This window comes from Diceros bicornis, chromosome 35 (assembly GCF_020826845.1).
Source record: "Diceros bicornis minor isolate mBicDic1 chromosome 35, mDicBic1.mat.cur, whole genome shotgun sequence".
Lineage (NCBI taxonomy): Eukaryota > Metazoa > Chordata > Mammalia > Perissodactyla > Rhinocerotidae > Diceros > Diceros bicornis.
This window is the reverse complement of record NC_080774.1, coordinates 24,924,487-24,938,789: the sequence shown is the minus strand read 5'-3', so window position 1 is coordinate 24,938,789 and position 14,303 is coordinate 24,924,487. Positions and strand designations below refer to the sequence as shown.

At 45.7% G+C, this 14,303-nt stretch overlaps 1 protein-coding gene across 19 annotated transcripts in view; it reads right to left on the bottom strand.

Annotated features, from left to right (window-relative positions):
* Window positions 1–14,303, bottom strand: part of SFI1 (SFI1 centrin binding protein) — a 98,272-nt gene that overhangs the window by 8,883 nt on the left and 75,086 nt on the right. For all 19 annotated transcript variants that reach the window (XM_058531822.1, XM_058531825.1, XM_058531820.1 and 16 more), the window contains 7 exons: window positions 6,370–6,451; window positions 5,880–6,058; window positions 5,026–5,101; window positions 4,431–4,526; window positions 3,874–3,950; window positions 2,625–2,727; window positions 1,264–1,360 (listed from right to left, as the gene is read on the bottom strand). In XM_058531822.1, coding sequence (XP_058387805.1) covers window positions 1,264–1,360; window positions 2,625–2,727; window positions 3,874–3,950; window positions 4,431–4,526; window positions 5,026–5,101; window positions 5,880–6,058; window positions 6,370–6,451 — 710 coding nt within the window. The remainder of the gene's footprint in view (window positions 1–1,263; window positions 1,361–2,624; window positions 2,728–3,873; window positions 3,951–4,430; window positions 4,527–5,025; window positions 5,102–5,879; window positions 6,059–6,369; window positions 6,452–14,303) is intronic.

Sequence of the window (14,303 nt, the reverse complement as noted above, 5' to 3'; positions counted from 1 at the left end):
ATTTAAACCATTTCCATTTATTTTCATCTCCATTTGTATTTTCATTTATTCTAACTACAAGCTGTCCCCTCAGCGTGTCGGGTTCCCCCACTGCAGGACCCTGGGTGTCTGTTTCCTTGAGTCTCTTGAGCAGAGGCTCCCGTCTGGACCATCTTCACAGGCTGTTTGTACAGGAGCTCGTGAGACTACCTGAGGCCAGGGGAGTGAGGCCCTGCTCCCTAAACTTACAAGGGCCAACTATGCAAGGAAGCAGGACCCTAACAGGATGGGGCTGACCTGCCGAGCAACAGCCACTGGAAGGACTTTTCCCACCCCACCCCGGGCCGGCCCCGTGGCTTAGCGGTTAAGTGCGCGCGCTCCGCTACTGGCGGCCGGGGTTTAATCCCGGGCGCGCACCGACGCACTGCTTCTCAGGCCATGCTAAGGCCGCGTCCCACATACAGCAACTACAGGGATGTGCAACTATGACGTACAACTATCTACTGGGGCTTTGGAGGCGGGGTAAAGGAGGAGGATTGGCAGTAGATGTTAGCTCAGAGCCAGTCTTCCTCAGCAAAAAGAGGAGAATTAGCATGGATGTTAGCTCAGGGCTGATCTTTCTCACAAAAAAAAAAACACCCCACCCCAACCACTGTGAACACCTCGGTTCCAACTTCATTTCTTTACCTCTCTGTAGAGCTCAAGCCTTGGCCTTTCATTTTAACATAAAGGGGTTGGCAATCAGTCGGGAACAGAATGCTACGATGTACTGGATGGAAGAGTTACCCTCTCCCAAAATCATGTCCATCCTGGAACCTCAGAATTGATGTGATTCGGTAAGAGGGTCAGTGCGGCGTAATTAACTGACATCATACTGGAGTAGGGTGGGCCCTTAATCCAGTATGACTGGTGTCCCTATAAAAAGAGACATGGACACACAGGGAGGACAGCCACACGACGACGGAGGCAGAGGCTGGAGTGATGTGTCTACAAGCCAAGGAACACCCAGGACTGCTGGGAGCCACCAGAAGCTGGAAGAGGCCAGGAGGGATTCTCCCCTTGGAGGCTTTGGAGGGAGCAGCGCTCTGCTGACACCTAGATTTTGGACTTGGCCTCCAGAACTCTGAGAGAACAATTTTCTGTGGTTTGAAACTTTCCAGTCTGTGGTGCTTTGTAACCTCAGAGACAGGTAACTAATACACATGAGAAGGAAACAAGGATTAAGGGAAGCAAACGGAACACCAAGACAGTTCTGTGTCCTCCGCAGTCCTCTCCTCCGCTTACCCCTATCGAGCACCTTTTGGGCCTTCCTGACAGCACAGTCCTCCCGCTGTCGGTAGTATATTTGCACTGACACGGCCTCCCGCCACTGGACCAGGACCTAAGGGGCAGATGAGGAACAGAGAGGTGATCACTGCACGTCCCAGCTTCCAGGGGACACCCCAGCTCTGCTGGCAGCTTCTCGTGGAATGAGGCCACGTGGGGGTCGTATGACACTCACACAGAATCCAAGAAGAGCCCACCATCCATGCAGACCACAGGCAACAGGAGACCCCAGTCCCCTCACAGGAAGCCCAGTATCTCAGGTGACGGGACTCTTCTACCAGAAGGAGTTAAACGTCATACCATGCCATAAAAAAGTAAGGTTGTTATACAGACTTTCACTCTGTTATTATTTGTTAAATGGAACCTATACATTATTATACACTCTTTCATATGTGAGGCGCACATGACATCACACTAACAGAACACTTTAAAAAGAAGTTGAGCAGTCAGGGGACGCCTGGTGCCTGCTCCCCAAACAGTCACGAGCTCCGTTCCCTCCAAAAAGGCCTCCTCCCTTCTGAGCCCTGAAGCCAAGCAGAGTCCTGACCCCCCTTTCAGGGCAGGGGACATAAACGCAGGCCTCGGAGCTTTTCTGAGAACAAACCGGGCCTTGACCATACGTAATCATCCCTCATCCACGGGAGGCTTCAAGGTTGTCAGGACCAGGTCCCCCGCCCAGCCTTCTAGCAGGTGAACTGTTGTTGCTCAGGGCTCCCAAAAAATTGCCTTCTAAAACGTCCCGAGTCCAGGGACCACCTCTGTCATTTAATTTCCATGTGAACTCCCTCTTTCTTGTAACATGTCTTCTTCCCACAGCCACATCCTGCCACTTCCTCCTTCCCTCATCATGTGGGACCAGGCCCCACCGTGTAGCATTTTGGGGCTACTTCCTACTGACGATGACCAACCCCTCACATTCCCAGGACACTCTGTTTTCTAGAAAGCCTCTGTGGCCACGAAAACTACAAGGCCAATGAGCAGGAATGAGATGAGGAGATGGAGGTGCAGTGACTTACATGGTTTGTCCCAGTGAAAACTTCCACATGTGTAGAAAATACTGTTTCTGATAAGAACTAGTTCACTCAACCACATGCTGTGTTTTTGTGTTAATAGAACTGGTTCATAATTCAGTAAAAATAAATAAATAAATAAAACCCAACTGCTCACACGGCTGAACGTGTGTGAGCTGGAGGAGAGTTATCCCATCTTCTAGGTTCCTCGTTCAGTTCAATTCTCTGTTGCCAGCCCCCACGCCACCTCCTCAGAGGAACACAGTCCAAAACCCCCCTGGCTGACCAGCTGGCCTCCCCATGCCTCACCTTGGAACACACAGTCCTTCTGTAGTGAGCACTTGCTCGAGAGGTTTTCTTTGCTTCATCCACACGGGCCACGGTGTTCTCTCTCCAGCGATGTAACACACCCCTGCAGGGGCACAGGCCGGGAAGAGGGAGTGACAGCAATGTGGAGAGACAGTGTGAGGTTTCTGTGAATCATTCCTGGTTCTTCAGCCCACCCCTGAATCAAGGACTCCCTATGCCCAAGACTATTTGTTTCACTGACAGCCATGTTTATGTTGACGCAGACACTCAACACACGGCTGCTGAGTACCTGCTCTGTGCCAGCCATGGGGGTAGCGCTAGGGACACCGCGGTGAACAAGACCAACACCACATCCTCACGCATTTATGTGCTATGGGGAACAAGAGCTGTAACCAGGCAGTGACGACACCAGGTGGTTCATGCCATGAAAAGAGAGGTGCAGAGAGAGAGGGAAGCTGGAGGAAGGCATCGGAACCTCAGCACCTGTGCTGCTGCCCAGTTAGTTAAGGGAGTCCCTGTTTCTTATTCCTCTCTGTCTCAGGAGCTGGACGGGCACTTATGGGACCCTGAAGAAGGGACAAAGGTGTTTAAAGTCCACAAGGCCCACCGCCCACAGGCAGCCTGGAATAGTGCATGCTGAACAAATACAGAAGAAGGAAAAGAAAGAGCAGAATGAGGGAGGCCTGCTGTGAAGGAGTGAGTTTACAGCTTGGCTTAGCAGGAGCAGGAGGACGGGCTCATGAGGGAGCTGGAGCCAAGGCAGCAGAAGTGACCTCCAAGGGCGAGAGAGATGCAGATGGTCCTAGAGGCTGACAGATGACTCTGGAGAGTCAGTGAAAGGCCTGGAGAGCCAAGTGGGGAGGCGACTGACTGGGAACTGAGAGGCAGAGGGAGTCACTGCTTCTGGAGCAGGAGAAGAAATGAAATGGTGCCTCGAGGAGCTGAATCTTGCAGGTCTGAAGCGGGGAGGGAAAAGTGCTCAGAGGAGCAAGACAAGAGGGAATCTCGCAGACATCCAGGTGAGAGCTGTTTCCCAGAGGCCCCACTCCGCACAAGTAGGGCTTCAAGACATACAAGGTGAACCAGTGAATAGAGTGCTTGCTGTGGAAAAGGCAAGGCCCTGCTATGAGCAGCATGGGGCAGCCAGGCCCGTCCTCTGCCAGGCCCTGGTCAGGATCCCCCAACCTGCCTGGGTCTGAGTTAGTCCCCCGATCCTCAGGCAGGGCCCGGGGGATGCCAGGAGACTCACCTCAGCAGCTGCCTCTTGTGCTGGCTCTCCCTGGCTGCCACCTCTTGTAGGACGCTCCGCACCCGGCTCTGATACGTCTGCAGGAGACCATGAGGACTGGCAGCCAGCCCTGGGCCCACACCTCTCCCTGTTCCCAGGCAGGCCTCAGAGGTGCCTTCCCAACAGGGGCTGCAATGCCCAGGGGACTCACCACAGTGCGTGGGGAGAAGCCAGGAGCCCTGAATCCCCGGGCCAGGAGACCACCCAGACAACAGGGAGAGGACTGTCTTGGCAGGCCCTCACCTAGTAAGTCAAACCACTGGGCTCCTGGACCAGGGGCCACTGTGACGGTAAGGCTGGCACCCCAGCCAGCACTTGTTTTTACCCTGCAGAGCAAGGATGGGAGAACTAAGCCCCGAGGCTGTAAGACCTCTGTCCAGGGCACTTGCTCTATGTGAGGCTTGTGCAATTACTCTGTTTTGAGAGGGGCAGGAAGAACAACAAAGGGAAGCAAAGTCTCCAGAATTTGCCCCCACCGCAACGCAAGGAGAGATTTGGAAGAAAGCAGCAGCTCCTACCCCCCAGCTCTGCAGCGCCCTGTGCAGTAAGGCGTGCTGGTGATGCAGGTCGGCTCGCGTCAGCTTCTGCCGCTCAGCACCCCGCAGGGCCAGGCACTGCAGACAGAGAAGAGAGGGGCACTGAGGGCTGAGGGACCGGTGGGGGGGCGGACTCAGCTTTGCTCCATTTTACACTGGGTTTGGGTGAGCTCGGGTGAGGTACTTAAACCAGGAGCTCCAGCTCCTCATCTATATGCATGTCTTAGGGGTTTTGTGAGGATCAAATGGGGCAAGTGCCTGACGGGGTAAATGCTCAAGCAGGGTTAGTTTAAACATCCTTTGCCCTGAGCAGGATGCCTGTAAATGCAGAGACCAGGAACTGTAGATTCAGTGAGTTCAGATAAGAACAGCCTAGCACCTAAAGAATAGGGAATTCTGAACCACTCATCTCACGAAACCAGGGTAACACTTCATCTGCGCCCGGCTTCTTCCCTACGCTGAGGCAGGTGGTTTCCGAGGGACCGTGGAGGAGCCCATATGTCCCTCTGAATCACACTGACACATAGGTCCACCTGTCCACAAGCTGCACGCGGTGGGGCCTGCGCCAGAGCCTTACCTCCCTCCACCTGCTCCAGGCCCAGCACAGGAGCCGTGCCGAGCGGAATTCTGCAGCCAGCACCCTGCCCATCCTCCTGTGGGGAGACAGTCAGAGCTCAGTGCTACAGCCCAGACCCAGCCAGGGTCCTCTCGATGGACGCCCCTTCGCAGTCCCTGGCCCCTGCTGAGTGGTTCTTAAATTTGGGGGGAATAAGATCCTCTCTGAAGAGCTGCCAAAGCTTATATGTGCACTTCTCCCCCCCAGAAAAGTGCAAAATATAACCAAAGTTTTGCAGACAACCTCACGGGGCTTCAAGTACCACTGAAGCGTATTCCTGTGCAGGAAACTGAGAAGGAGGTTAAACATGGCTAGTGTTTGAGAGGTGGGGAGATCCTCAGAGCACAAAGTGGATATGGAAAGGTACCAAAGCAGGACAATGTCCACAGTGGACATGTCGGCTGTCTGCCCTGCCCAACCACATGGTGTGGTAGAAACTGCCACGACCTGCCCCCTGGCCACAGCTGCTGGTCCTGGGGGGTCAGCTATCCTGAAACAGGCCCGTCAGTCTCTTCGCCGGCCATGGACACTCTGAATAGCCCCCAGTCAGCAAGCAGGATGTAGCCAATGGACAGGACCTCAGATCCACAGAGCATGTCTGTCCCCGGTCAAGTTCCTGATACTGCGTACCCCAGGATCCTGTCACTACAGCCCTGGTTTTGCTTAGACTGTTTCAGGTTGAATTTCTGGAACTTAAAACCAGAGTCTAGTCTAACATGACCCTCCGGACAAGTACTCAGAGCTGACAGCACTGCTACTATGGTCAAAGATGGCCTGAAATGGAAAGAGCTTCTGAGGCAGAAGCAGCCACTCACTCTGTTCTGAGCCCCCAGGCACTCTCCCTCCAGACACAGAAAGCCTTCCTGAGCTGCCCACGGCGGTGGTGGACACAGGCCACAGCTCGCCACTGCCGTTCCTGGCAACGTGATGCCACCTGCTGGTGCCACGTGGACCAGGACCTTCGCAGAAGCTGCCGCTCTGCATGAAGGATGGCCTGCGGCAGGACAGGAGGGAGAGAATGGAATGTAGGAGAGGGTACACAAGCCAGGGAATAATCTACAGGTCACAACAAGAGAAATGGATGTTCAGGAGCTGCCCTGGCCCAGAAGCCATCTGTAACTCCACTGGCAAAGGAAACAGATGCCCCAGACCCTGCCCCTGCCTCATGAGTCCTGGTCACAGGCAGGACGCCCTTCAGTGTGGGTCTGGGTTCCGAGCAATGTCCTGAGGAGGGGAGGCAGTGAGTGCAAAGGCTTGAAACAGGTCCTGCCCATCCTGGGTATCTCCTTAGGGACAGCCACTTACCATTCTCTCTGCTAAGCGGTGTTCTCGATGCTGAAACATCTTCTGCCACCAAATAGCAAACACTTGCTTCTCTAACGTCTCCCTAAGAAAAACCCAAATGAAGAATACTAAAGTACTTAAAATAAAACAAAACAACTACAAAAGAACGAGAAGTTCTAAATAATTGGATTCTTCCACTCATACTGTGCCATTAAGAGGCAAATAAGCTTAGATGGGGAGAAGGCAAAGGAAAGCAGACAACCATAGCTCAAAAAACCACAAATGACCCAACAGTTTCCACGTAATTTCTGGTGTCAGCCCCGCACTCACAGAGTATACAAGACTCAGACTTTGAGACCCTGGTTCTTCATCAGTTCCACGTGGAATTACCAACAGTGCTCAACGATCATTCGTGAAAGCCTTATCGGTCCGTGCTGACCAGCTGGGCTGCTGCTATACAGATCCTTGGCGGAAGCAGTTAAAAACAGATGCCAGGCCCCCAGTGCTGACTACATCTGAGCTGGGTCCCAGGAAACAGTACTTAAAACAAGCGTTCCAGGCGAGGTCGACATGGACAGAGGTTTGGGTACCACTGCTCTGTTACCTCTGCCTAGGGCTACCTGCTCACCATGATGACATCAAAGGCTGCCAAAGCAGTGCTGGGACAACTGGTCAACAGCCATTAGGGGCTGCGTGTCCGCAAAGCCATGGGGTAAAATACGTGACGCAACTGTTTCCAGGCCCTGGACAACAGGCAGTGCAGACTGTGATCCTTGAGAGATGGGAAACACGCCAGGTAAGCCCCTCGGCCACCCAGGCTTTCTGCCTGGGAGCACTTTCTGGACACTGGGGCCAGGGAAGGGAGTCCAAGCAGAGCACGACAGTCTCACTGAGCTGAGGCAGAGTGGAGTTCAAGACTGTGGGAAGGACTGTGTGGACACGTGTGGCCTTCCTAAGCCTAGGCAGGTGGAGACCTCACCCCACCCTACCAGCATGCTCACAGACACCCAGCACACTCCACAAGGCGATACCCAGAAGTCTATGTGAGGCTGCTCCAGGTCCTCTGATGAGTCTGCCTGCCTCACAGGCAGATTCCATGAGGCTTAGCAGCGAGTAGCCGCTGCAGGGCTAAGAGCTGAACAGACACTAGAGGTTGGACAGGGCTGGGAGAAGGAGAGTCAGCCAGCCCAGTTAGAGCAGAGACCTTGCTAAGCACCTCAGAACTCAGGAAGGCTAAGTCTTAGGAGTAAGAGCCATGCCCTAACACTGAAGACAAAATCAAAAGACTCACACAAAGAAAAAATAAAACCACACTTGACCGTATCAACAGGAACCACCAGAACAAACAGGAACCACTGCTGGCCAGAACAAAATGCAACACCTTTAAAGGAAAAAAGCTGTCAACAGAAACAATGACCCAAATGTTGGAATCAGCAAGTACTTAAAAATAGCTATTATAAATAAGTTTGAGTACTTAAATGAAAAGATGAACAAAATTAATCACCAGACAGGGAATTCTGACAGAGAAATAAAAACTACAAAAAAAGCATGAAGTGGGTTGGTAGTTCCTCAAAACGTTAAACATAGAATTACCATATGATCCAGTAAATCCATTCCTAGGTATGTAACCAAAAGAAGTAAAAGCAGGGATTCAAACAGATGCATGTACACCAATGTTCACAGCAACACTGTTCACAACAGCCAAAAGGTGGAAACAACCCAAATGTCCATCAACATAGGGATGGATAAACAAATTATGGTATATTTATACAAATATAATGTTATTAAGCCATAAAAAGGAATGAAATTGTTATATATACTACAACACAGAAAAACCTTGAAAACATTATGCTAAGTGAAATAAGCCAGACACAAAAGGACAAAAGGTATATGATTCTATTTATGTGAGGTACCTAGTATAAGCAAATTCAGAGACAGAAAGTAGATTAGAGGTTACCAGGGGCTGGGGTAAATGGGAATGGGAAGTTATTGTTTAATGGGTACAGAGTTTCTGTTCGGGATGATGAAAAAGTTCTGGAAATGGATAAGTGGTGATGATTGAATAATATTGTGAATGTACTTAATGCCACTGAATTGTGTATTTAAAAACAGCTAAAGGGCTGGCCCCATGGCTTAGCGGTTAAGTGCATGTGCTCTGCTACTGGCCGCCCAGGTTTGGATCCCGGGCGTGCACCCATGCACCACTTGTCCGGCCATGCTGAGGCCGTGTCCCACATACAGCAACTAGAAGGATGCGCAACTATGACATACAACTATCTACTGGGGTTTTGGGGAGACAAAGGGAAAAAAAAAAGGCGGAGGATTGGCAATAGATGTTAGCTCAGGGCCGGTCTTCCTCAGCAAAAAAAGAGGAGGATTGGCATGGATGTTAGCTCAGGGCTGACCTTCCTCACACACACACACACACACACACACACACACACACACACACAAAACGGCTAAAATGGTAAGTTTTACCACAATTAAAAAAAAAAAGAACCAAATGAAAATCCTAGAACTGAAAAGTACAATATGTGAAGTAGAAAAGTCACTGGGATGCGCTACAAATTAGAAACTGTAGAAGAAAGATCACTGAACTTGAGGACAGATCAATAGAAAGTATCCAATCTGAAAACAGAGAGAAAAAGCATAGAAAAAAACTGAACAGAGCCTCAGTGACCGATGGAACAACATTAAGTGATCTAACATAGTGTAATTTGAGTCTCAGAAGGAGAGAAGGGAGGATATGAGGCAGACAAATTATTTGAATAAATAATAATAAAAGATTTCCCAAATTTGGCTGGGGTAGGGGAAGCCACCTCAGATTCAAGAAGGTCGGCTAATCCCAAGCAGGATAATCACAAGACAACTACACCTAAATACACAACACTCTAACAGCTGAAAACCAAAGATCTATAAAAGCACCTTAAAAGCAAAGGAAGAGGAACAGATCACATTTAGGGGAAGAACAATAGAAATGATGGGTGACTTTACACCAGAAACAATGGAGGCCTGGGCTGGCGGCATAGTGGTTAAGTGCATGTGCTCTGCTGCGGCAGCCGGGGGCTCACAGGTTCAGATCCTGGGCGCGCACCGACGCACCGCTTGTCAAGCCATGCTGTGGTGGCGTCCCGTATAAAGTAGAGGAAGATGGGCACGGATGTTAGCCCAGGGCCAATCTTCCTTGGCGAAAAAAAAAAGTTGGGGTGGGGAGGACTGGCATCAGGTGTTAGCTCAGGGCTAATCTTCCTCATAGAAAAAGAAAAAAGAAATAATGGAGACCAGAAGATAATGGAATAATATCTTAAAAACACCTGGGTGTAGAGGGGTGGAAAAACCAACTCATTGTTCTGTATCCGGGAAAAGGTCCTTTAAAAATGAGAGTGATAGTGAAATAACCATAAAGAAAAGCTGAGATAATTCATCTCCAGCTGACCTGTACTCTAAAAACACTACAGGAAATGTTACGGCTGAAAACTCAAATCTACAGGAAGAAACAAAGAACAATGGATATGGAAAATATGTGGGTAAATATAAAAGATCATTTTTTTCTTCTCTTAGTTTTTTAAAAAGAATTCTAATTGTTTAAAGCAAAAATAATAACATTGTATTGGGTAAAATATATATATTGTAGACATAAAATATATGACAACAAACACCATCAAGGATGGAGAGGAAAGGAATTTTACTGTTTTTATGTTCTTACATTTAACACAAAGTATACAGCAGTAATTCTAAATAGAACTGGAATAAGGTTAATGATGAATACTGTAATTCCTAGAACTACAATTAAAACAAAATACAAAAGTTACTGTATTTATTAAATGATTTATTAAATTTGAAGACATAGATAAATTTAAAGTAAAAGAATGCGAAAGGTAAACCACACAAACAGTAAATATAAAAAAGCTAGTGAGGATATATTAATACAAATCAAAGTAGACTGAGAAAATAAATATTACCAAAAATAAAACGGTTCATTTCAAAATGATAAAGGGGGAAATTCATGAGGAAGACATAACAATCCTAATTGTACATGGAACAAATAACAGAGCTTCCAAACACATGAAGCAAAACTGATGGTATTACCAGGAGAAACAGATAAATCCACAATCATAGTTTGAAATTTTTAAGACTCCTCTCTACTAAGTGATAGAACAAATAGACAAACAAAAAATCTGTTAAGGATACAGAAAATTTGAAGACGACTATCAACCAACTTGACCTAATAGATATTTATAGAACACTACACCCAACAACTGTAGTATAAACATTCTTTTAAAGTGCACATGGAATGTTCACCAAAATAGACCACAAATGCTGGGCCATAAAATATGGGAGTGCACATCAAAAATTGAAGTTATACAAAGTATGTTCTCTAGCCACAATGGAATTAGATTAGAAATTAACAACAATAATGTATCAAGAAAATTCCTAAATATTTGGATATTAAACAATACGTTTCTAAATAAACCACAGGTCAAGGAAGAAGTCACAAGGGAAATTAGAATATACTTTTAATTGAATGAAAGTAAAAATACAACATAACAGAATTTGTGGGGTAAAGCTAAAGCAGAGGGAAACCTTATAGCTAAAATGCTTATATGAGGGAAAAAAAAGATTTAAAATCAATAATCTAACCAAAAAAAGATGATCTGTGCTTCCACCTTAAGAAGGTAAAAAAGGGAAGGCAAATTAAATCCGAAGTAAATAGAAAGAAGAACAAAATAAAGAGCTAAAATCAATCAAAGAAAAATAAACGATAAGAAAATTAGCAAAGCAAAACTTGGCATTTTTAAAAAACTGATAAATTCCTAGAAGACTGATGAAGAAAAAACACAAATTACGAAAATCAGGAATGAAAGAGGTGGTATCATTACAGATTTTACAGACATTAAAAGAATAATAAGGCACTTTTATAAACAGCTTTATGTCAATATATTTGACACCTTGGGTAGAATGAAAAATTCCTTGAAAAACAGAGTCTACCAAAACTGACATGAAAAGAAACTCTCACCAGCTATATATCTATTTACAAAATTAAATCTGTAATCAAAAACCTTTCCATAAAGAAAACTCTAGGCCCAAACAATTTCACTATAAAATTCTATCAAAAATTTAGCGAAATAATACCAATCTTACAAAGTTTTTCAGAAAATAAAGACAAAACATTACAAGAAAACTACAGACCAATATCCCTCATGAAAGTATATGTAAAAAAAGTTTAACAAAACATTAACATACCAAAATCAATAATACGTAAAAAGGATAATATATCACGACCAAGTGGAATTTATCTCAGGATTACAAAGTTGATTTAATATTTGAAAATCAGGAAAACCACATGGTCATTTCAATAAATGCAGAAAAAGTATTTGGCAACATTTAACCACCATTCATAATAAAAACTCTCGATAAACTAAGAATAGAAGGGAACGTTCTCAATCTAACAAAGGGTATCTATGAAAAACTAACATATTCAATGATGAATTACTGAGTGCTTTTGTTTTCCCCCTAAGACTGGGAAAAAGTATTACCAGCTCATCACTTCTACTCAACACTTTTTTTTTTTTGGTGAGGAAGATCAGCCCTGAGCTAACATCCATGCCAATCCTCCTCTTTTTGCCGAGGAAGACCGGCCCTGAGCTAACATCTATTGCCAATCCTCCTCCTTTTTTTCCCTTTGTCTCCCCAAAGCCCCAGTAGATAGTTGTATGTCATAGTTGCACATCCTTCTAGTTGCTGTATGTGGGACGCCGCCTCAGCATGGCCAGACAAGTGGTGCGTTGGTGCGTGCCCGGGATCCGAACCCGGGCCGCCAATAAGGGAGCACGCACACTGAACCGCTAAGCCACGGGGCCAGCCTCTACTCAACACTTTATTGGAGATCTTAGCCAATTGCAATAAGGATTAAAAAAAGCATAGACTGAAAGGATAAAGTTGTCTTTATTTGCATATAATATGATTATTTATGCAGAAAATCCTATGCAATTAGAAAAAAGAAAGAAAGGAAGGGAGGGAGGGACTTACTAAGACTAGTAAGTGAATTTAGAAAGGTCACAGAACACAAGGTATCAACTGTATTTCTATCTACCAGGTAAACAACTGGAAAATGAATTTTAAAAATAATTCCATTTACAAAAACATCAAAAAAGATATTTAGAAATAAATTTAACAAAATACATACTAAACTTCTACACAAAGTTATAAAATACTGCCGAGAAAATTAAAGAAAACTTATATAAATGGAGAGATGTACCATGTTCACTTATTGGAAATCTCAATATGGTTAAAATGTCTTATCTCCGCTGAATTGATCTATACAGATTTAGTGTGATCCCAAACAAAATCTCAAGAGGAATAAAGTCAAAGGACTCACTACTGATTTCAAAACTTACTATAAACATACAGTAATCAAGGTAGTATAGTAATGACATAAGGATAGACAAATCGAGAAATGGAACAGAAGAGAAAGTCCAGAAATAGATACAAACATGTATGGCCAATTGATTTTCAACAAAGGTGCCAAGGCAATTCAATGGAGGAATAATAAGTCTTTTTAACAAATGGTGCTGGAAAAACCTGATAAACAGGAAAATAAAAAATAAACCTTGACTCCTATCTCACACCATACACAGAAAAAATTCAAGGTGATCAGACCTAAACGTAAATGCTAAAACTATAAAGCTTCCAGAGAAAATGTAGGAAGATGTCTTTTGAGATCTTGGAGTAGGCAAATATTTCTTAAAGAGAACCCAAGACGCACTAATCATAAAAGAAAAAAATTGATGATTTGGACTGTATCAAAATTAAGCACTTCTGCTCATCAAAAAATACTGTTAATTCATTTTAGGGTATATAGAACCATTTACTTTGCTGTCAATTAAAAAAAAATACTGTTAGAAAATGAAAAGGCAAGCCACACACTGAAAGAAAATATTTTCAATATATATATCCAACAAAGGTCTTGTATGCAGAATATACAAAGAATGTCTACAAAGAAGTAACAATAAAAGACACAGAACACAATTTTTTAAAAAACTAGGGAAAAGACTTGAATGATACTTCACAAAAGAAGATAAACAATGGTCAATGAGGACATGATAAAGGTTGAAAGTGTCAAAAACTGTCTGGTATTCAAAGAATGAAAATCAGCTCAGACTGAAAAGAGTAAAAGCAGCCCTACCATTAATCAGATCGGAAGGACACACACAGATAAATGCCAGCTGCAAGGAAACGCTGTTTCTCCCAAGTTCACGCAGCAGGTGTGAAATGCCACGAGGACCCCCTCTTCTGAGTGGCTACTGCTTCCTTACCAATGACACCCCAGACAAGCTTTGCTGTTTTCCTGTATTTGTGAGGCTACCCATGACAATGCGCCCTGGTGAATCCCCGCTTCTCCTCATCCCTCCTAATCTGGCCTCAGCAATAGCAACCAATGCAAAACTGATCCCTGTTTCTCTTTGACCCTCCTCAGAATCCTTCAGTGGGAACCCAAACCTTACAAATTCCTTTCCTTCAGGTAGAGCAGCATTTCAGAGTTTCTCTGGAATTCCCTCCTTCAGAGCAATCAATCTGACTTGGTAAAAATACAGGCTTTTGTTCCGGGCTGATTAGGCTTTAACAAGATGCTCAACATCATTAGTCATCAGGGAAATGAGACAGCACTCCACACCCACCAGGATGGCTAAATTAGAAAGACTGTCAATTGGGGCCAGCCCAGTGGCATAGCGGTTAAGTTTGAGTGCTCCGCTTTGGCGGCCCAGGGGTTTGCAGGTTCGGATCCTGGAAGCGGACCTACGCACTGCTTGCCAAGCCACGCTGTGGCAGGCATCCCACATGTAAAGTAGAGGAAGATGGGCACAGATGTTAGCCCAGGGCCAATCTTCCTCAGCAAAAAGGAGGAGGTTTGGCAACAGATGTTAGCTCAGGGCTAATGTTCCTCACCAAAAAAA